At 42.3% G+C, this 24,051-nt stretch overlaps 1 protein-coding gene across 1 annotated transcript in view; it reads left to right on the forward strand.

The window, feature by feature from the left end:
* The window catches only part of RPS6KA2 (ribosomal protein S6 kinase A2), a gene marked incomplete at its 5' end in the record, with an annotated part of 172,225 nt that extends 151,969 nt beyond the window's left edge, over positions 1-20,256 (forward strand). The window contains 7 exons of the mRNA XM_082306308.1: positions 8,449-8,538; positions 10,021-10,179; positions 11,364-11,525; positions 15,857-15,933; positions 18,293-18,410; positions 19,580-19,717; positions 20,087-20,256. Of these exons, the coding sequence (XP_082162434.1) occupies positions 8,449-8,538; positions 10,021-10,179; positions 11,364-11,525; positions 15,857-15,933; positions 18,293-18,410; positions 19,580-19,717; positions 20,087-20,212 (870 nt within the window). The 3' untranslated portion in view covers positions 20,213-20,256. The remainder of the gene's footprint in view (positions 1-8,448; positions 8,539-10,020; positions 10,180-11,363; positions 11,526-15,856; positions 15,934-18,292; positions 18,411-19,579; positions 19,718-20,086) is intronic.
* Between the last annotated feature and the right edge of the window lie 3,795 nt (positions 20,257-24,051).

Consider the following 24,051-nt stretch of genomic DNA (forward strand, 5'->3'; position numbering starts at 1 on the left):
GATTTGAGCATGTTCAGATTTCTGCCAGATACTCTCCCCATAGAAATATGTCAGTTCTCCAAGGAGGCACAGCTCAAATAGGCAGGACCCAGCAGCTACAGCTTCAGAAAGGGTGGGCCAGTATAGAGAGCTGGGCACTGCTTGAAGGACTTGGGAGAAGTCGTCAGGGCAGAGAGCCAGGAGTGCCTTGAGCACTTCTACAAGCAGCAAGCTTGTTTGTAGCAGCCAGAACCATTGTTGGCTGGTGACTTTTTGGGTAAACGGGATCAAGGCGTTGCTTAGGTCTTAACAAAATAAACAGAGGAGACAGATAGAAATACATAAATGTGTGCAGACCACCTCTTAAACTCAGCTTCAGAGCAAGTCTTAGATGTGCAGTGATTGTACATCCCCTCAGGCATAAGGATTCCTGCAGTCTCCTTCCCATTTGGTCATGAAGCTCACAGTGCCTCTCTCCTTGGCATGGCTGAGCCTCTGAAGAATGTGAGATGATAGTATTTCTCACTGCTAACTAGATCTTTTCTGAGACCTAGGATCAGGCAGCAGTTTTCCTACAGCTTAGTAATATCATGTTTCTCTTCTCTAGCTTGCTTGCCAAATACTTAAGTATTTTGGACAGAATTTGGTCCTTTGTGGCTCTGTTTTTCTTTTGGGGCCATTTAAACTGTGTTTCTTGTATTTGTCTTCCATATTGATGTAATAATTTTCCCCTTCTATAAGATCTGAATATGATATACTGGTTTCCATCCCTGAAGCTTTTTGTAAAAGAAGGTGGGAGTAGCACTGCAGTCATTTTACGGACTGAAAACTCATCAGTCTGATCCAAGGACGTGTGCTAGGGCTGAGCAGAGCAGACTAAAACACAGTGCAGAGCCTTTCCCACCGAGCTATTCTTCCTCCAAAACTGCAGACTTCTCTCTAAAATGAGCTTTTCTGTTTCACAGGTGCTATTGGAACAAAATTGTTAATGTTTCTGCGTTGCTTAGAAAATGTGTGCCACTGTATAAATGCTAATTAAAAAGTCCTACAGTTCCAGCTGACAGCTTAGGAGTGCTAAGTCGGCAAACAGTGACAGTGAGTGGGCATGCTCTGTGTGCAGAAAGTTTAGTGTCTCACCCGCACAGCTTGATCTGATGGCCAGTGCTTATTTCAGAGAAGTATTGCTATTTAGGCCTGTTTCTCTTAATGTTCATTTCACTATTTTTCTGAAAGATTTAAGCATGGATGGGGAGACTGAATTTCTGGAGCTAATCAAAACTAATAGCACAGCAAATAGTCCCTCAGAAACTATTAGGGTTGGAGTAGTTCTCCTTGGAGACATCTTAAATGTAAAGTTATACCATGTCCTTTTAAATAATGTTAGCCTTTCTGCAGCGATTTTCATCCAGCTTGAGTAATTTGACATCAAAAAAAGGAACCAAATTAAAACAGATGCTTGGCATGAATAGGGCTTATTTTTAGAAGGAAATATTACTGAAATGGAAACCTGTACATTTTCCAGCAGCACAGAACTGCAGAACTCTCTCTCTGTGACACTTTCATTGGAATTAATATTGTAGATGAAACTGTCAAGTTAAAATCTCTGCATGCTGTTGCACCCTCTTTCTTCAGAAGAGATGCAAATCCCACCTATAGTCAGTTCCACCAGTGGTGCCATAAATTTTCAAATATAGCATAGATATAGCGTAGTCATAATGTGCAAAGGGACACAGAATTAATTGTCCCTTTGCTCATCCCTCCTCTCCCAGAAAAGTAAAGGATTTCTACAAGGAGTATCGCATCACACTGTATTATATGAATCTCTTCTTAAATGTGATTAACCCATGCTTACACTCCAGATAGGCTTTAGAAAAAACTTCAAAGTATGTAACAGAAAATAAAGCAGCTTCAAAAAGTATATACAGCTCTCTTCCTCCTCCGTGCTTTTTCCACAAAGCCATCACAAGTTCCCTGGTGCTGGTCAAAAGGTGCTTTACGTAGTCCTGCTGCCTAAACACACTGGCAGCCTCAGCTGTGGCTGTTTAAGGTATTGCAGTGCCCAGGTGTCTGCCCTGACCTTCTGCTGGACTTTCTGTTGCTGTAGCCAGAGCAGCAGATTAGGACTGTACCAGTGGCTCAGCTGCCCCAGTTCACGCTCTTGCATCGCCATTTCTGCTGCCAGGAAAGGTCACTTGGGGCAGTTGAAGATGAGGCAGACACTGGTCCCACTTGGGACTGGGGGCAAAAAGAGCTATGCCTCATGCCCCTGCAACATGACCCGCTAAAGCTCCTCAGCCAAAGCCCCACAACCTACTTTTTATCCATGCCCGTGCTGCAGTGTGTACCTTTAATGCTTCCCAATGTTTGCGGTTCTTGTTGTGGAATAAATCCACTAAAATAAAATGGAGAATTTTTGCTGCAGTCCATGGTAGTGGCACACACTGCAGTGTTAAAGGTTAAACCACAGTGCCAGTATTAGGTACATTTAGCTTTCCCAAGAAGGGAGGTGGCTACCATTGCCCATTTCAATTGATGTGATTTTGCATCCTGTTTCACTTAAGGGGAAAAATCCAGTCAGAGCCAAGCAAATGTTTTAATGCAGTCTTGTTTGTTCATTAAAGATGCACGAAGTCCTTTATCCCCAGCACAGGAGGACCCAACAACAGACAGCAGCTTCCTCACTGCTAGCTCCAGCTTAGCCTGGCCAGAGCCCCATCCTTTCTCCTCAGGCCAGTATCACTGCTCTTCCCATCAGTGCATCTCATGTTTCTTTCCTGTCTTCTTTCTCGCTCTGTTGCTTTTCTCTCACCCCTTCTTTTAGGCTGTTCATTTTCCAGACAGCAAAGGCAGTTAAATTGTCACCTCCTACCTCCTGCCTTTTTCCAATCTCACAACTGTAGTGACGAAGAACTCCATGTGAGAAACACAGCCATCCTCCTCACGCAAGGTCACCCAGGTTAATTTCAGCTGTTTGAAGAGGCAATTTCTATTAACAGGGCTAATTCTGCCCAAAGCAGATTAGGGAGTGCTCACACATACCATTTCTTTGGCAGGGCTGTGAAGGCTATAACTCCCAGCTGGTGGGTGGTATCAAACAGCTGAGGACTGTAACATCTGCTAATGGCATAACTAGATCCAGGAGAAGAAATTTATCTCCACAGTTGGAGGCACGCAACTGCCTTCACAAAACTGCAACAAGCAAATATAAATATATACTATGTAGTTGCTGTACCAATTTCAGCAAGGCTTTACCCACACAGAACTGTATTGATACTCTCTTTTATACTCATCAGTCCACTCTGGCAAGGCTGAAGACATTGAAAACTCATTAGTAAGGGAGAATCAGGTGATTTTTTTCTGTGCAAAAGACTTGTAGAAGGACTTGTAAAAACTGGCCAGATGCGTTAATTAGGATTTTGAAAATGTTCTCTCCTGAGCCTTTCTGCCTTGACAGAGAAAGAGTTCAGTATTGTCCTTAGACGGTGCTCGACTCATTTTAAAATATCATGAGGTTCTTACCCTAAATTCCGCTGAAGAAAATGCACCTTTTCTTTCAGCTAGTCAGTGAAATACACAAAGGATGCAATAGTCAAAGAACAAACAAGTCCTCTGTTAGAACAAAGGACACTATTGCATGTGGTGACCCCATTTTACTCTGGAATTGTTTCATCCACTGTTTAATACAGCTGAGTTTCTAAGCAATCCCTGGGTGTCCAGTACATAGAGAAAAGTCTATTTGTTGTATAGCTCCGTTTCTTATTTTTCTGAAGGACAATAGAAAACCCCTGTGCTTCATAGCTCTTCTCTGCCAAAGTACAATAGAGCTTTTGTTACATTTTCAGTTAAGTTATTTATACATTACGATGGTTTTCTGAGTTGGTGTTCTTCACCACACATCTACGGAGAGAAACATAAAAGTAGCATCATTACATATTACTCAAAACCTCAGGACTAGTAGCAGAGAAAATCTCCCCTTAGTTCTGTAACAGACAGTGTTTATGTATATGTCTAAGTTGAGTTCAAATCAGAATGAATTTCCTAAAGAAAAGACATCGTTCCTTGCACAGGAAGAGCTGCAGGAGGTTCATGGGCTGTCACAGAGAGGAATAAAGAAAAGTCTGTCTTCATGCAAAACACAATGTCTCAGAGGAAACAGTGACCAGGGTGGCCAATGCACTTTGTTACCACAAGAAATATTTAGAAGTTGCATAGTTTTGCTCAGGTTTTAATCAGGGTTCAAGAGTGTCATTGCCTATCTAAAACTCAGACACACATGTTTAGCTTGCCAGCATCCAACAGTAGAGCTTGAAAGCTACTAGGCAGCAAAAAAATTAACTGATCAATAATAATATTAATTCTGAACAAGCAGACACTGTGTCACTTGCTGTGCCCATGTGTGGTCTCATGTAGGAAGTCTGAGAGTACAGCAGTTCCTGTATCCCTATCTGTAACGTTAAATGCTTGCTTTCTTTCTAGCATTGCAGCTTTCAGTATATAGGTAGGAAACAATCTAGAGCCTTTGGTCCTCGTTAGAGCAGGGTAGCCAACAACGGGCTATCCTTGTGGGGTCTCTCTGGGCAGCCTGAAACCATAGCTCTGAGAGATGTATTAAAATTAGTTTGAGAACCATACCTAACTGCTACATTGGTTGGGCGTGAAGTGCCACTTACGGTGTTGTCTGGTCTACAAAATCTGCACCAGTTGAATTCAGTGGACGAAGTTAAACCTCTCCATACGCAGAGGTGGACTGACAATAGAGCTGATCTTTAAAAATTAGGGATAATTAAACTCCAAAGCAGGAGCAGGAGGAAGAAACAGTAACACAGAAACGGAAGGCCAAGTGCCTGGTATGGGTGTCTGCTCTGGTAGTGGTTTATCACTGACCCAAGCCCATTGGAAAGAACATCCGTGTCCCCAACCTGGGAGAGCCCAGGGGGCACCCGCGCTCAGTGCAGCAGGAGCACAGCCCCGAGGAGCCAGCAGGTGCTCGCCAGGTCCCCCCTGGAAAGGACTAGCAAGAAGAGCGCCTTGGTTTGTTTCTAGGAGTCAGAGTACAACCGCGGTTAGACTTTGTAATGCCTTCCTCACCTTCTCTGGCAATCGCTAAGTCTGACTTAATGAACACTCTTCAAATTACTGTCAAGGCTGCTTCATATATCTTGGCATTGACCCCCACCAGGAAGGGGGATGTGTGTAGAGATAAGCATGTAGGATTGTGAACGAGGTGTTCATGGTGATTTTGGATTCTGTGGCAAGCAGCCCAGGTGCTGCTGTCTGGCGAAAAAAGTGGTTACTGCTCAAGTACGGCAGAAGCCACGTGATTTTGCTGGGAGGCCAAGCAGCCCTGTGGCCAGCTGGCAAGCGTGAGGAGAGCACGCAGAGGGGGCCATGCTGGGGCTGCCTCCATCCTGCCTCTCTCCTGCTGCATCTGCACAAGGTGCCTGGAGCATGCTTTTCCTCCATGTTATATACAGTAACACCTGTAGTGAAAATCAGAAAGTACAGCTGCACAAGTAGCGCTTGTTTTGCACCTGTCTAGTGAAACCACTGCCTTTTCACTTACATAATTTAATTCATTTAATCTGATACTTTTTGAGAATCTCAGAACTACTTATGCATATCACCAGAAGCTCATGACACATCTCCCTTAGTCCCTGTGTTCAATAAGGAGCACTGGGCCTGCATTTTACTGCAGGTCATTTTGGCACTAAGTTGGGGCAAGATTTGCAGATGTTCCAGGGATGCAGCACCTCATGTTGTGATGCAGACATCTCAGCAAGCACCAGCCGAACCACCCTGACATGGCAGCTTCCCTCTCTGGAAAGTCTGGTGTGGGTTTAACACCACACTGAAAAACTTTCTGAAGAGGAAGACCAGGAGAATCGGGTATCACAGTGGAGCTATGGGGCATCTTTAAGGAGCTGCTGAGGCCATTGCAGCATATGAATAAAGAAACTGTGCATACTGCAGCCAGTCTGAACTGAGGAGAGATTTGTGCTAAAGTTGCAGCAGCCCCCTCCTTTGCTGCTTTATCAGTCATGGGCCAAGTGTAAGTCACAGGCACGCTGAAGAGAGGCACCGTCAGGGTGACAGTCTCTCGCTGTAGAGGAAAAAAATTGTTCTGGTCTGTCCAACCAGACTGCCCAGGGACTGAGAGGAATTTGGCAGGTCCCTTCACAGCTCTGACAATGATTTGTTGTGTGGTTTGGGGCAGCTTGTCCATTTAATCACTGTATCACAGCCTGTACGCACATTAAAGCAAAAAGCACGCATATTTAGCGGGACTGTCTTGTGATTTATATTTATATAGCATATTGTGAATTAGAAGCATTGCATATCGTCTACTGCTGTTGCTACTAAATCAATAGCAGACTGCTGCAGGTTATGTTATTTTGAGTTTTGTATCAGTAGCTGAGACTATTTTTGATTTGGATTTTTTTTTTTACATATATATACATTTATAGTCCTGCATTATTAATAGTTGCTTAAAATTTTCCACAGCTCTGGATATTTCCTTTCACAGGAAAATACAACAGAAAAGGAATCTGGAATATATTGCTTGCTACAGTACCATAACGATAGTAGTACTTCACACAGTGGTAGTAATACTTGCTGCAGTAAATTCTGCTGGTTTGTACAAGGCAGGCAGATCCTAACAGGTGCACGTGTGTGTAACTCCATTAACTTGACAAGAGCTATATTTGTTTGGCCAAGGAAGTGGCCCTGAGGATCTTTTTATACGTTAGGGTTATTGGTTGAGTGGGACACATTCAGTGACTGTGGTTGCATTTATGAGGAGTCATTCAATAAGGGTTTCATTGGCTTTTTGAGAATGTCTCAACTAAACTGGAAGAACAACATTATTCTAAGGAGAAATTGCTAGTAGAATTTTTTCTACTCACCTGCTTTTGAGGTTTTTCTTTCATTTATTCAAATGTGGACAACAGCCATCTACCTGCATCAGCTCCCTGTTGCACTTTCATTTGTCACTCTGCTATTAATTCAGAATCAAATCACTGATATGGCTTCAAATGCATACCTCCACCATGGACAACTGCTGCCCATCATTATCACTGCAAATGCATGTCAGTCATGATGACTACAAAACCTCTGATATATATTCAAGTATGCACTATTATAACCGATGCATAAAATTCTAGACATGTACTTAAATGTGTATCACCATAATTAAGCCATAAAAAATGCATGTAAAAGCAGCCAGGCATTTATCCTCATTAACAAAAGAGATTTTTAAAAAGTTGTTTCCTTGCAAACACCTTTGTTTTAAATCAGTGCTCTGTGCCTAGTTCTTAGAGAGAACTAACCACATTTAAGGTTGGAAGCCTTGAAACCCAAGCCAATAATGGAATTATGATTTTCTGAAAATGCCACCCATTCCTCTTCGGTAAACCTTTTATTCAAAAGTACTGCTGCAGTTTTCTAGAAATAAGAAATTGTGCCAAAATACTGTACTCCTAATGAGTTTCTAGCAGAATGACCCTTCTGCTATTCCCTGTGCAGTTGCATCTGAGATTCCAAAACACAGAGATCTCCCTTGGGTTAGTTTATAGCTATTTTTTGTTTCATATTTATCATTTAAGTCTGTGAAGTGAGAAACGTTAATCAGTGCTCTCAACTGGGCAAATGATGGAAGCTCTTTGACTGACATCCCAAATATAGGTAATAGGAGAATTGATGAGAAGTTGGTGCCATCCTGACAGGAGGTTTTCCATGCAGTGATGCTCTCTAAGCAGCAGGTGTCATGTTTTTCTAAGACCTGCTGCTATAAAACTAAAAAGTTTTCATGTCTCACTATACTCTCTGATAAGGCAAAAGATGCTGAATACAGAAAAGTGATATATATCTATATATAGCAGATTTCTTTCTAGCTTAGGAATGGGCAGAGTTTGGTTATGTGGCCAAATGCAATCTCTGGCCACTCTGTTGTGCATTACAACAGCATGGCCCAAAGAGCCAAGTGATGACCAATAGCTTCAACTCAGATCTCCCCTGACAGTAAATGTCCATACATTTTCATTTCTGGCAAACCCACCTGATAAGTGATTTCTATTAATTTATGAGCAGATATGCAAGCATATGCCAATATTATGCATGTATCCATTTTTTATGTCAACGAGGTCACTTTAAAACTATTATTATTTTAAAACTCACCAGGTTGTTTGATTTCTTCATGATATTTCTTGTAACTGCCATTATTTATGGGCAAACAAATCTATACGCATTAAAAAGAGGGCCTGCGCCTTTAGAATCTAATTATTGCTCTATCTATCTGGCTTTGGCATATAGACAGCATGGCTCTCATTTGCACAGGGTTTGAGCTGTCCTCTCCTAGAATAATGATTAATAGAAGAATTTTAAATATTGATTTGTTTAAACTGTAGAAATTGCTTGTTTTGTGCTTACTGCTGCTAGCTGGTATCTTACTACACTGTGCTTCATTTATTCCAGATAATTGATAAAAGCAAGAGAGACCCCTCTGAAGAAATTGAGATCCTCTTGCGATATGGACAGCATCCAAACATCATTACTCTTAAAGACGTGAGTAGTCTTTGAGCACTTCAGCATTAAATGATTTTCACCTTATGGTCAGGGTCACCTACTAGTCCACATCTGGAAAATTCTTCAGTTGAAGGTCAGAGCTAAAACGAGACTCATCGAAATCAAGGAAAAAAATGTGACTTAACAAATTACTGGATAGCAGTTGGAAAGACTAGTCACGTTATACATTCTCCAATTATTGTCTAGCCAACTGTAAATAAAACCAAAGGGGCACAGTGCTGGAGACCAACAAAATGGGTTTGGTTTTGCAGCCCTTTTCGGAAGTGAGATCTCCCTAGTTGGGTGTTTCGGAGCAAGTTGCTGAGCACACTCAGTGGTGCTGCTGGGCAGGGGATGCTCTTTCATGAGCAGCAGCCGTTCCCATGCAGCCTGTGGTATTCGCTTTGCTGGGAAGAGGAGAGCTCACAAAGTCGCTAGGGTTTGCCCCGACAGTGTTTTAATGCCAGGGAGTATTTAGCTTCTACTCAAGCAGCCTGAGAAGATATGAAGGTATCTTTCTTTAGCATTTCATATGAAGAGTAGCTTTTGCTATGCTTACATACAGGAATGACCTTCAGTCAGAGATGTTTTACTTACACTGCCTGCAGTCTCACCTAGGATTGTCTACACCGTCCTAGATTCAGAGTTTACAGAACAAAATCCTGCTGGTGTCAGTGGCCAGTTCGTTATGGTTCAGACCTTAGAGAAATATATAAAACATTTCTAATCACATACCCTCAGGAAAGTCTCACCTAATTTCAAAGTGTTAAAGAGTATCTTAAAATCCATGCAAAAAAGGTTTTATATGCCTTTCCAAAAACATTTAGCATTGATGACTATAACACTGCCTATTATTGCAGTCTAGATAAAGGATTATGACATGAAAATGGCTGTCTTCCAATTGAGACAAAAAATGTCTTTTACCCTTTGCAATTGACGTTGAAGGTAAATACATCTTGTGGCTGATGTCAACAATGTGTTCACCAGCATTGCAAATATAAACTATATAATATCACTGGAAGCAGGTTTTGGCCAACAGCATAATGCAGTTCATTTAGCTGATCATGAGTCAAAGGGAAATACTGATATTTGAAATGGCAAATGTTACCCTGTAGAAGTGGAAAGAGAGAACACTACTGAGAAGGAGGCTTGGGTGAGAGCCAGCAGACATTTCAGACTGTGTGAAGTGGTGCTGCTTTTAGCAGCTTGGTCTGCTCTGCTGACATGATAGCAGATCAGGAAAGCTACGTTTCTGTGTGGACAAATCAGCAAGTTGCTACAGACATGAGAAAAAAGTGATGTTTAAGTAATTTTACAAAGTTGCCTTTTCCGTTGTTAAGCGTAATAAGCACATTTCCCACACATTAGCTGGTATTTTCTCCTTGCAACATCTCACACAAGCAAGCTAACACTGTGATTAAAGGACCAAACTTCACCAAGTTAATGGGTCCAAAACATATATTTATTCTATTACCCTTCCAGGTCTATGATGATGGGAAATACGTGTACCTGGTGATGGAGCTGATGCGGGGAGGCGAGCTCCTGGACCGCATTCTTCGGCAGAAGTGTTTCTCAGAGCGGGAGGCCAGCGCTGTGCTGTGCACCATCACTAGGACTGTGGACTACCTGCACTCTCAGGGCGTAAGCATTGCTTTTTTGGCTATCCGCATCAACCTTCTTAAAATCCGACTTTTAGAAAAAGGAAATAGCTGTGATTTTGCTTCTCTGAAATGTAAATACTTTTTTTTCCCCAAAAAAAGTCTTTCTCCATATTTATAATTACATTTGGGGTGTGAAATAGGGTCATAGGCTTTTTAGCCATTTCCCAGCTGAACTGCAGTATGTTGAAGTGGTATTTTCATTCCCAAACTACACTGATTTTCAAGTTCATGCACCTTGTTGAGATATTACATTTTTACTTTTTATCACAGTCATTACTGCAGTACCTGATCTTTTAACAGAATTTCAAATAGGGTAGCTGAGTCAGCAGATAGGTAGAAAATGAAATGCTCAGCTTTCCAAATGAAGTGGCAGTTTGAGCAGCTGATGGGAGAGGCTTCTGACATGCTGTTAAAGAGATGGCTTTTAAAATCTAAGCTCTCTGTATACGGCAGTTTGAAAATCTCTCCTTTTCAGCTTTTCAGGGACAAGCAGTTTAGATGACCAGTCAAATATTTGCTGCTTCTTCTGTTTCATGGTTAAAACAAGTGCATTTTGTGCTTGGGCTTTTATGTTTTCATGACAGTTTTTCAGTCTTGCTATAACAAATAAAGGCTGTTTTCCCACCACTGAAATGCAGAATATCTGGTAAAACATGCAGCCACTTGAAGTTGTGTGCCTACAGAAAGGACTTTTGTGAATACCTTTTGAAATGTGGAAAAAAAATAATCCCCCCCTTCAGGTGTGAGCCACTCACACAGACAGTCACAAGAAGACCCTTACACATGTTCCTCCTATGATGGGATTTCTTCTTCACCTTTCAGCTGAATATTTAGGGCCGTCAGGTTCCAGGAGACTCTGCAACCGCGGTGTTCGTACAGCAACCCTCTCTGACCACCCTCAGGAAAGGTGTCCCCCCTTAGAGCAGCAGCCTCCATCTTAACACACCAGCAGAGGCTGTCGAACATGTTCTTTCCGATTTTAACAGACTGTAACCTTTTTCTTCCTTCGTTTGCCCAAGACTTTTAAGCAACTTGTCTCCAAAACTTAAACATTTTAGGCATGAGCTCTTGACCTACCTCAGGCAGCAGACCAGAAATGGCTGCCAAGCCTGGATGCTCCCTGACCTCCTCTCCTCACTTGTTACTCGCTGCTTTCTTGTTAAGGTGGTGCACCGAGATCTGAAGCCAAGTAATATCCTCTACATGGATGAGTCAGGAAACCCAGACTCCATCAGGATCTGTGACTTCGGGTTTGCCAAGCAACTGAGAGCGGAGAACGGGCTGCTCATGACTCCCTGCTACACCGCCAACTTTGTTGCCCCTGAGGTAGGATCACATTTCAAAGCCGTGAGTAATGAGCGTGTCCTAGGAAGCAGTTCTTCCTCTCGCTATTCCTCGCTGCCTTTACAAGAGGAGCAAGGCAGAAACCAGGCTACCGGCACTTGCACAGCCTCTGTTACCGTCACTTTCCTATTCCTGGAACTTTCCTATTCCTGGTCTTGTCAGGCCAGTTGTTTTTCTCCTGATAGAAGCTGTTGTCTGTCTCAGACTGACGTACACGATTTGGCTCATTACTAGAATAAATACCTTTTTTCTGTAGCTGCTTCAGCTCAGACTGCTTCCCCTCTAGCGCATTGCGTCAGAACGGGATAAGGCTTAAAAGGGAAATCTTGGTATCAGGAATAAGACTCAAAAGAAAAATCCATGCGTGAAATCCTTACTACACTGAAGTCAGTGGGAGCTTTATTGTTGACTTCATTGAGCTAAAGAAACATCTCTCCTCTTGGGCTTTCCTAGTACCAATCTCCACTGTTATGGGGGATGTAGGAAAGGGCTGCTTTCCCATTTTTACAGACAGGGAGGTGGAGGCAGACCAAACAGCCTGCCCCAAGCGTGGGGAGAGGTGGCTCTGCATCACTGGCGAGTGCTGTTCCTTTCATGCAGCCGTGAGGGAGTGGGTTTGGGTCCCACAGCTGTTTGAATGGCTTCGGCTGTTTGCCGTGTTTGACCCTTGAGACATTCATAGCTGCTTCCTTCCAATGAAGGAGCAAGAGTAGTTGTCCATTTCTTGTAGTGATGCTTGTCAGCAATTTTAGTATTTGCAATACACAACTTCAGATATGTGTCTGCCTCTGCTTGTTATGGTCCTTATAAGAAAAATTCAAAACTATTGCCTTTCGATACTTCACTTGTCCTGTACTGTCAAATACCACTTTCTTTCGGTTGGTATCATTCAGCAATCTTTTCTTCCCCATAACTCTCCTCCATCCAATGTTCATCTGCATGGTACGTAACTGGGAAGTGAAAAATGGGGTGATCTCTCTGTACATGGTCCTTTCATGATATCCAAAGATACAGGAATTGCAGCCTTCCAGCATCAGAAGGAGAATTTGTTAAATTGAGACCATTGCCGGGGCAGTATAAATTCAAAGCAGATTTTTTTCAGTAAAAAACTCTTCCATTGCCAAGACAGATTGGTTTGTTATTTTATTGCTGTTTGGTTGGGTTTTCATTTTAGAAACTGGAATGAGCTGTTTAAAATTTATCAAAATAAGTAAAGAAAGTTCTGTGGCACCACAGCAGTTCCATTTCTAAACCAAAAAAATAATCATGTTTGCAAGATTTAAAGCACTGAGATTTTCTCCAAGATACAATGCGCTTAAAATAGGTGTAGCTATTTTTCATGATGGGCTATTTTGTGTAGTGTCTGTAATCACAAACGTTGCCAGCCCAATGCAGTTTCAGATCAGACTCTTCTGATTTGAACTGAAAGCAGAAATCATGCTCCCAGACATTTGTGATGAGTAAGACAGGTCCTGCAAATGCAGGAAACGTTAGAGATCAATTGAAACATTACCAGAACTGGCAGAGAGCTTACATAAAGCCTTAAGTGCTTTTACGTTTTACCTGTGGTATAATGCTGCCCTCCAGCCTAGACTTGACTTTCACGTTCCCTGTCTGAGCCCTGCTGCGACGCCTGCCATAGGCCCAGGAAACTAAACAAGGCGGCAGAAAGTCAGCTGAGCTGATGACACAAGAGGAGAGTGGCGGAGGAAGGATGACATGTTTGCCCACTTGAATCTTGCTTTATTTTGGAAACAGTTAATTTGGGGTTTAGATGAGAGCATGAGCAAAGATGAAGGCGCTCTGAGAGAAAGAGGCAGGCTGCCACCTGGTGCGAGTCGTGCTGCGTGCAGGGAGAGAAGATTGAGGCTGGGACGGGAGGCAAAACCCAGCCTGCGCTTTCCCTACTGATGCAGTAGAGTCCTTTTGGATAAAGCAAATTATTTTATTCTGCAATTTTCCTCCAAAATCCGTGAAGAACTATTGTTTTGGCATTTGAAATGATGAGATTGTTTCTTTGCTTTCATACCCATATGCATCCCTGCTTGTGTCACAGCTGAGAAAAGCCCATATTTGTAACAATATTAATCCACTAAATCAAAGCCTATAGAAATAAAAGGGGGTTGGATCTGAGCCATTATCAGAACTGGATGAACCCAGAGGAATTTTATGACCACAATGCCCTGCCATGTGTGGAGCTAAGAACCAGCTCATGCATGTATTTCAGATCCCACCAAATTCTCTTTTAGGGTGACCTAGAACCCTTCATGGGTGGTAAATTCTTCAGCATCCATTAGAATAGGACACCAGTGCATCTTTTGCAAAGCTCTTTCCCTGACTGATTTGTTTCTAAGACTGTTCCTGTTTGATAATATCCGCCCCCTAGATCAAACACTAATCTTTTTAGCCAAACTTTCCAACAGTTGCTCCTGCCAGCTCAGTGTTCTCGCGTTAACCACAGTTGCACAGACCTGCTGGAGACGTTTTCAAGTAGCAGCGACACTAACTGGTAACTCTCACTAGATCTTGTTGTTATCCGTGGGATAAAGTTGTTGTCGATAAAAAGTAATTCCCAGCAAAGCTTTCCCTAGACACTGGCACAGAGGGAATGCCCTTGTTATCTAGCAGCGTTCTTGCAAACTGAATGACAGCACACAGCGACACCTGCCCATCATTTTGGAGTTGTGTAAGCATTTGCTTAATACCCTGCTCCACTAAACATCATCACTGCCCCATTTTTGTATCATTTGCCTTGGACTAGATTGTCCTTGGTTACTGGAGGAAAACAGTGATGGCAATGAAAATGTAACTGTTCAAGAAGCAACGAGAATGGCCACACCAAAAGATAAATGTTGGGTATTCAGTCTCACAGGTGAAGCAAGAAGCGACTGAGTTTGTCAAATAGCAAAGAAGTTTTTCCCATAAAAACTAACATTAGCAGAGGGGGAATGAATGCAGAACTAAAGAAATAGAAACAATTAAAATAGCCAGGACGTGTATATATGATGTGCAGGAGGGAGAGGCAGAAGCAGGATTGTATCAGTTTTGTCAACAGGAGGAAATGCGGCTTTTTCTCTGTTTTTTTTTCGAGGTAGCAAATGTTCGCTCAGCAGCATACCTGGCAGATGGTTGCTTTACCACTCATCATTTGTAAAATCTGTCGAGGCAACATTTTCTGAAACTGTTTTTTTCCTAGCAGTGCTTGGTCTTTTCTGTGATAGACTTCAGATAGCTGAAATCACTCCTGGGTAATAAGGCTGCAGGTCAGAGAAAGACTTGCTGAATTTGTACATTCCTTTTTCATGTGCTTTGCAAAAAATTAATGTATCTACTGATCCATCAGAAGGGGACAAAACTCTCCTTGTATGTCAGAACTGAATAAAGGGAAGCTTAGTTTACTTTTACAAGCAAATGGAAGATCTGGAGGTGGTCCTTGGGCTTTTCTGAGCCAAACAGAAACAAAGTTCTTCCCCTAATCTCAGCAATGCTGCCTCAGTTGGTGACTTCACTTTCATTTGGACCTGCACTTACTCAAGTAGGCATTTCTTCTCGTACACATTATCATAAATGTGATCCAGATTTTACCCTTACTGTTATAACTCATCATCCTGTACCAGCATTGAACTTACTAGTCAGATCTCCACTGAGTACCATGGGTCATGTTTTTGCCATAGGGAAAAGGGATCAAGTTTTAGCCTATTATCTGTTAAATCCAGTCTAAATGTGGCCACTTTTCTTAATACAGAAGTAAGATAAGAATAAGCTTTTTACCTTTGTAGTTGTCATGCTTCTTTACTAGTCTGACATTAGATATGCGCTAATGTGCATCCATTTGTTGTATCAAATCCAAACTGACTTCAGACATGCTTATCACTATCACTCAGCCCTACATTTGTTGCATCCACAGTGTCCTTAGTAACTCTTATGTTAGGAAGACACATTTCAAAGTATTAATGAGCTTTTTTTAAGAAACATTTTAAAACATTGAAATGTTGTTCTGCTTTCCTGTGTGTCAGATGGTCAGAGAGGCTCCCAGAGCCTCCAACAAACCGCACTCATCTCTGTCGCTGTGGAGGTGACAGCTGGGTTGGGCTTGAACACTGACCAGCTCACTCCAGCCTGCGCTTCACCTTGCTCCACACCACTACTGAACATTTTGCTCCTGAGGCAGCCACCTGTTCAAGCCAGATATGTGGTTAAGCCCTGGAAATGTCAGCAGATACAAACACTAATCAGTGCTTTTTGAAGACCAGAAGCTAAAAATTCAGGAATGCAGATTAACCTATTATCATCTCTCTCTTGCCTTCACATAGGTCCTTAAACGCCAAGGTTACGATGCAGCCTGTGACATCTGGAGCTTGGGGATCCTACTGTACACCATGTTGGCAGGGTGAGTGAAGAAGTTTTCCTAGAGCAGCAGTCTCCAGTGGGCTCAGCACTTCAGCACTGATTAAGCCAGAAAGGAGTCACAGATAGAGACAGCAAACTGCCTGGCCTCCTTTGAGAAATGTGCTGTTGTATGAGACAAGAAAATAGATGCCAAGACATAGAATTAGAATAAGTTTTTCCAGAATGCATAAATATCTTTGACACTTTACAAGTTGTTTAGGTTTTTAACAGCCTGTGCCTGTAAGTGTTCACTGAGACCTAGACTCCTAAAAGGCTCACTCACCACTTAAGCAGTGTGAAAGTTTTACACTAGGAGAGGAGTGTAGGAGTATGAAGAGCCATATCATGTTCACCTTATCCAGAAGAGGATGTTCATTTCAATTAATACATGTATTCTCTTCAGCTTCGTTCCTCTTCTACTGTTGTTATCGAGGTATCTGAGCACCTTTAAAGACTAAAAAACCCCTACCAATGCATTGGCTAAAGTTAAATATTGACACAAGAAGACCCAGAGAAAGAGACAGATTGAAATAAGCAGTGAGGGACAGGAATAAGATGCACTGGGGTGAATGGGAAACACAGTGTGCAAACCCAATCTGGAGTTATTAGGCTCTTGAATTTCCTTTCTCTTGCTGGCTGCAGGGTATGGTACGTGCACATTTATCGTACCTAAGTGCAGCTTGAAACTTTTCAGTGACCTCTCACAGCTCTTTAATCTGCTTCATGATCATTCAGCTGTGGCAAGAAGCTTGGATTTATTCCTATATTTATACAGAAAACAAAGAGTTGGACCCTGCCTTTCTGTTATTCATGTCTCTTGCCTCATAGATTGTAAAAAAGGTGCCAGGAGTTTCTGTCCCATCTATTTTGTTCCTGAATACAAATGTGTTCATCATTAGTTGAAATATATTGTGACTTTCTGGGGCAGTCTCCAAGTCTGCTGGGATCTCCAAAACCCTGTTTCTGTTTGGCTAATGCCATAGATTTGCAGTGATACACAACCAAAATCAGTACACTAAAATCAATACGTTACCCATAGTCACATTTGTTTAGTTGATTATATTAAAAATGCTTCTTTTTTAAATGTGAAAAAAAATCCAAATATATTTGAATCTGAAATACAAATTGCACAAGTTAGCGGATATTAAATTTGCCAATAGGTGCTATTAACTTGTATCTCACTGTTTTCTGCACTTTACAAGAGAAAGTAAGAGCGATGCAAACAGTTGAGAAGTGCTGACTTTTTAGGTGCCACCACTGCATTTAGGGATGGTCTTGTTCTTCCTTGCCAGAGTAGAGTTAGTAAGAACTGACTATTATTGCAGCCAGGATTTTATTCTGCTCCCATCATCACTATGAACAGAGAGGGCTCAGGCAGCCCGGACTAGAGCACAAGCCTGGGATCCTGTTAATGCAGGTAGTAACAGACTTTGGAGTTTAAGCCAGTCTTTAACTCTTAGTGCATCCCTCTTGATAGTTATAGATTGCAATAATATTATGTATCTCTTTGGGCTGTGAAATCTGAAATGTTTTTGAAAATTAGAAAAACAGCATGTGGAATTGAACATGCTATTAGAAACCAGGTGGGATAGGAAGCTGTGGCCAAACCAACTGTTTAACGATCTAAAAACCAAACTGGCAAGTTTTCAGAAGAGAAAAGACAGATGGAAGGAGATGTATAAAAATCCCAGATACCCACTTCTTCTAAACCTACACAGCCGTTCAGGATCACAGAGTAAAATTTGGCCTGGTAGATTTTAGTCAGCTGCAAAAATCACTTGTCACTTGATGAAGACAAAAAGCGTGCCCCCTCTGCAAGTGACACTAAACCTGGGTGCATGTTACTAGTAATTTCTTACTAGCTAGATCAGGAAGATTTTAAATAACCTATTGCAGATCATTTGTTTTGCCCAACAGACTTGCACATTACGGTTAACAAAGCACTGAAAAATCGATTATAAAAGGTTCTTTTTTCTTTTCCTTTTTTCTGTTTCAGATCCTAATTTTTCTCTTTTATTGTTTTCATCCTTTCTTGCCATTATCAAGGCACTTCTATTGGCAATAAAGCAGAGTTAAAACAATTAAAGAGGTAAAAACCTGTCTATTTTTTAAAAAGAATATTTCATTCCTAAAAAATGAGAACAGAACAAAAATTTTTAAAAAACATTAAGGAATTGGTCTTTTCCTCTGCAGAACAACTTAATATGGGGAACCACAGGACTGTATAGTTTGAGTGAAAATGAAGCAGCGATGTCTGTGGTCCATTCTGGAACTTGTTGTAATCAGTGGCAGTTAGCAGGAGATCCTAGAAATCATATATATACAAATTACACTGTATTTTTTTCTGTTTTTTTAAATAGGTTCACTCCTTTTGCAAATGGACCAGATGACACCCCAGAGGAGATTCTGGCCAGGATTGGCAGTGGCAAGTATGCACTTACAGGAGGAAACTGGGATTCAGTATCTGATACTGCAAAGGTCAGTGAAAACTTTCTCAGTTTTTTTTTTCTTGGTCTCTGAAATGGGCTTGCAGCCTGCAATTGTAACAAACTTAAGAGAGAGATAGTCAGAAGGGTTATTTCTCAGTGCCTCATGAAATAAAAGCTTGCTTCTTTATGTTTCTATCACTCCACATGAAATAGTGCGTCAGGAATTTTGGTAGTTTATTTCATTAAACTAAGGCATAATACAGCAGCATCAATTGTGAATGCTCTCGAGAGTTAAATAGCACAGAACTATGTCTTGGTGCAGTTGAACTTTTAAAAGAAGTGTAAGGTAGTTAATGCCACAAATTCATGGTCTATATGCGAATCACGTTTTTGCTCCTCAAAGTTAACCAGGAGCAGTCAGTTTACAAACTAGCATTTTTAACTCCTGTACAGTTCACAGTTTAGGCTGCCCATCTATCACAAAGCATGGAAACCCCAGGAGATAAAACCAATCTGGTGCTGAGACTTTTGGGCATGAAGCTGTGCACTGGTCTATGACACAGGTAGATGGGGAGGAAAGCTGGCAAGCTTCCAGTTGCCTGGTATTAATCAGAAACTTTGACAGGATTTAGAGATTCCTGCAGGAGATTTCAGTTTTAGCAACTGGCAATATCCAATGGAAGAACATTGATATGTCCCACCACAAAGCTGCAAGCAATCCTAGTAACATACTCGTCTTGCTACCAACACCTATAAGCCTCACAATGAATTTTTTATCAGATGTCCAGTTTTGAAATTAAAACGTTCAGACATGGTAGAACTGATCTCATTGAATTTTAGTCACCTGAATGTTAGATTTCTATTCTAAGCTTCTCTTGTAAGCATGCGTTGGAGTCAGTGAGGAGATGCCTCCAGATGGCATCCTCTCTAGGTGGAGTTTATCACCCCTATAAGGTCGCCAGTAATTAACACTCACTCAGTAAGCTGAATACCCTCCATATTATCTTTTGACTGGATTATCAACCGAGAGTTGAACATTACACTTGAAAATTTTGGAGATCAGACTTTATACTTAAAAAATATAAAGCATATCTAAAGTGCATCCCTCTCTCCATTGGACATGCTGGTGATGACACTGCCACCAGGAAGATCTTAGTAAAACCCACACTGCTATTAATCACTTTTTCCCTTTTACTGTTTTCTTCCTCTTAAACCCAGGACATTGTGTCAAAGATGCTTCATGTAGACCCTCATCAGCGCCTCACAGCAGTCCAAGTCCTAAGACATCCATGGATAGTGAACAGGGAGTATCTGTCTCAAAACCAACTCAGCAGACAGGATGTTCACCTGGTGAAGGTACATCTAACCCCCTGCCTCTTCCTTCCTTGCAGAATGAGCTGTCATTTGTGTAAATGGGAAGATTACTTGCCACAGAGACCAAATTTAATATGGCACCATGTTAACAGTAAAGATTTTTGACTTGTCACCTGCTCGATGTTTTTAACTTCAAGCTGCATTGTAATGGCCTGGTGGGACTCTGTGCATGTACTGCCACCACTGTGAATCAGAGACACCCCAGCTGTCTGCCAACCTAAATGTTGTTATCATTTCATGGAAATCATCCATGCATGTCCATTTTTTCAGGAGATTGAATAGGGAGAGGGAGGTGAAAAGCATCAAAGAAGTGAATTTCAGCCCAGCGTTTTCTCTTTCTCTATTTTACAGGGTGCAATGGCAGCCACTTACTTTGCTTTAAACAGAGCACCTCAAGCACCAAGGCTGGAGCCTGTATTGTCCTCCAGTCTGGCTCAGCGGAGGGGCATGAAAAGACTTACCTCTACCAGGTTGTAGCAGTACCCCCAAAAGGCCTCTTTGAAAACCCACAGTTTATTATTTGAGAGATTCATCTTTACTTGGCTAGCAGAACTTTTTTGGACAACCTGCACATGAAATCGCCAGAACTAGCAGAAGCCCAATGTAAGGCAAAGTTCTCCTTTGCTCCGTCATTTCTTTTACATTCCAGCTAGGGTCCCGAGTTTAACAACTTCACAAAGATGTGCCAATTTTGCCAGTAGCTCTGTTTCCTTACTGAGATAAAGCCAAATAAAGTAGGTGTGCTCCATCCTTCCCATCCTAGGAAATACTATTTTTGAGTCCTTAAGATGTTCCATGGGAACACTGTTTTCATTTTGTTTCTCAAGAAAAGCACTTTTTGCTATGAAGAATGCAGTTGGGTTTGAATGTTTCCAGCTGTTCCAAGATGCGTCATGATGAAGTGGCTCAGCTGGTCACCAGTAGACATCTACTGATCTCCACTCACTCCAGGAAGAGTGAAGGCTGCAGAGACACATGAATAATACCTTACTTGAAATAAGTGCTATACAACATGAAGGAAAGAGAGCTGTCGGCAGTGGAAATACCTTCTGATTTCAAGAAATCTTTTGCACTTTGCCCCTGCCCTCTCTGGAACGAAGCTAGCACCGCTCAAGGAGCGTGTGCCACCACCCCTGACTTACTCAGTCTCCGAGAGCAGAAAACCTCTGAGAAACCCAGTCCTCTGAGGAAATTATTCGGTCTTACGAGACTGTCGGAAAGAAAAAGGTGTCTGGTCTCCACCAGCAAGCAGGCAGTCTGAGAGGACTAGGTGAGAGGGAACCTAGCAGAGGCAGGGAGTGGCATGGGTGACTTTGAGAAGTAGGCAAAAAGACCCGTGGCAGCGTGGTGGGGAGTACTGCCAAAGGGAACTAGCGTGCACGTGCTTGGGGGGCAAACTGGGACTCCCTTTGAAAGCGAGGGATGGTCCCTCTTCAGCGGCTGGTACAGAAGAGGGTGGGTGGACAGCTGAGCTGCCGAGGGGCCTGGTGGGTCGGTGCAGCCGTCCTCCCACGCCGTCACCAACTCTGCTCACAGAGACCGGTTGTGGCGGGCCAGAGTGCCACCCTGGAGCAAGCGAGGCCATTTCCAGTCATTGCTCCCTGCCCTTCCTTGGCTGCTCACCCAAATCCGCCTCTGTCACCCTGCGTTTCATGTCCCTGGCTGGCTGTTCTGCTCTAGCAGAGATAAATTCTCTGTGCCACGTGTGTGTGCAGAGAGTACCCACTTCTGAAGAGTCCAGCTAACTCTGTTACAAGCTTTAATAATAATAAATTATGAGGAGAAACAGGAGGATGCTCTGCTTTATATTTATATAAATATGTACATGTCTATTTATATACATATAAAACAAAAGTTCTGTACCCTAATACCTGGATTTTCTAGGTTCAGGGAAAGAAAACTCTGTTGAAACAGTCTCAGCAAAATGGACCTTTTTTCTCATTCCCTGATTTCAAAGAAAGTGAGGGGCGTTTGTGGTGCCGGATGTGAACTATTTTTTTATTCTTTTTCTTACCCATCTTGGCTTACGGTGGTCACAAGCTGACCAGGATTCTTCTTTATACTGCTTTTGTTAATTTTTGTTTTCCAAGTAAATTTTGTCAGCTCAGATGCTTTGTGGGAAAAGCTAATGTGCTGTGTTGGCTTTTTTTCTGTTGTGATGGGAAAAAAAGAAAAATGTGAACACGGAGCTTCATATGCTAGAGATGGTAACTTTTCCTTGCTGGGTAGTATGTGCATCTCGGTGCTGAACTGGAATTACCAGATCATTGCCTCAGAGTGTCCAAGGGAACAAGGAGTTGCATTTGCTATAGCAATATGCTTCCTAAAACTATCTCTGTTCCAATGTTGACTGAACTTTGTTTGTTTGCATTAGTCTATTTTTAAATTTAAATTTATTCTTAATAATTTAAAAAGATATTTAATGTTCAGGTTTATGTGCTGTGCACAGAGGACTGCTGCAAAGCAGCTCTCCTTGAAGCCCTTCTCTTTTCTAGAATAAACAGTGCTGTGAAACTTCACACAGTGGCTGAATTGGCTTGGACTGACGTGTGCAAACACATGCAGAGGTGTGTCTATGGTTATGTACACAGCAGCCCTCATTCTCTCCTCCGGCTCAACTGTGCTCCGTATCAGCTTTTTGCTGCCTTTACACTTTTCCTCTTGTTAGAAGTTAAGTCTCATCTATTTCTGCTAGCAGCACACTGCGAGGCGAGTCCACAGGGAGGGGATATCCCGGCTGATGCAGAAACGCTCTGGCCAGCCCTTTTTTCCCTGGAAGTGACTTCTATCCCGAAAGAAGGCAAGATGGGCACAAGGATGCTAAGGGCAACCTGGAGGGAGGGCTGGATTTTCTGGGGTCCCAGCTGATTTGTGCTGTTTCAAAAAAATGTATTTTTAATGGTCAGTGTAATTGTATTGTATATGGGCAGAAAGAGTGTTGTAAATATTATGTACAGTTTTTGTCTGCCCCTGAGATTTCCTGGTCATCTTTCATTGCTTCAGTTTGCTTTCTCCTCACTGCCATTGGAAAGAGTCTAATCCCCTCTTGATATACTCAGTCTTAATTCTTTGAGCATTTTGAGCATTTTGAGCATTTTTTTTAATCTGAATATTATTGTAGGCCAAGTTTAAAGGATGCTGCTCTTCCCAAAGTTTAATGGTTTGAATCTCTTCTTGATTAAGCTCTGTCTAATCTACCAGCTATCACCCTATTAACCATACAAGGTTTGGGCCACATACAGAATGATACATGTTGATGGTCATTAATTACTTTAGAAGCCTATAAATTACATATAATGGGGTTTGCTTATTAAGATTTTGTTGTTAGTGCATCCAGACGTATGCACATGTGTGTGTATATGTAAATACATACACAAAAAACGTGCTGTCCCAGCTTGTCCAAATGAGGATAGAAGCGTAGTCAGTGCTTGAGCTGATACTCAGAAGAGTTTTGCCTATGGCGTTCTTGAAAATCTGTCATTGAAAACAGTAGTGGTTACCCTGGGTGTGGATAGGCAGCTGTGCCCAGCCATGGAGAAAGCTGTCGCATCCAGCCTCCCCTCTGTCCCAGCTGTGCATCCCCATGCACCCCCAAGGCAGATCAGGCCCCCCCTCCCCAGGCTTGCCATGGGAGGTGCTCTTCTGAGGGTTTTCTGACCTGTTTCAGTCAAGATGAACCCAATTAAACCATTTCCACTGTCAGTCTTCCTGACCCAGCTCAGTTGGACTGAAATACAAGAGCCTCCATCAGCAAATCCAAGGGACAGTCACTCCTGGCAGAGGGGGAGGAACACCCCATTGGCACTCATTATTCCAGACTGATAACACCCGCTGCTTCCCCGGCCCAGCTGGATCCAGGCGAAGATGCATGGCCATGGCCTAATTACTGCTACGGCTGCTTTTATACCAGCATCTCCTTTCCAGTCTCCTTGCTACAGTATAGCTCAGCAATAAGCATTTATTCTTTCTACAAGACAACTTAACTGAAAAAGGCTTAGCCTCTCTCTTCTCTCTCTCTCTCTCTTTACTAAAAGTTATGTTTAATTCCTGAAAGTCTAAAAATCACTTTGAATTAGATCATACCATCTTGAAGGTTATTAGTCCACAAAGTGACCTAGTGCCTTAGGCTATTACAAATAGTATAGTTACATTTCTGAACCATCAAGGTGTGCAAAGCAATGACCGTCCAAGGCATACTAACGTGTATCTGTCACAGATATAGTCAGCCCATCTGGAGAGCCACTTCAAAAGCTGCTGTTCAGCTCAGTAGAGAAGAGTCCACCCAGCAAGGAGGAGGCATCTCCCCACACTTTGCA

The sequence above is a fragment of the Platalea leucorodia genome, assembly GCF_965183815.1.
Source record: "Platalea leucorodia genome assembly, chromosome: 3".
Lineage (NCBI taxonomy): Eukaryota > Metazoa > Chordata > Aves > Pelecaniformes > Threskiornithidae > Platalea > Platalea leucorodia.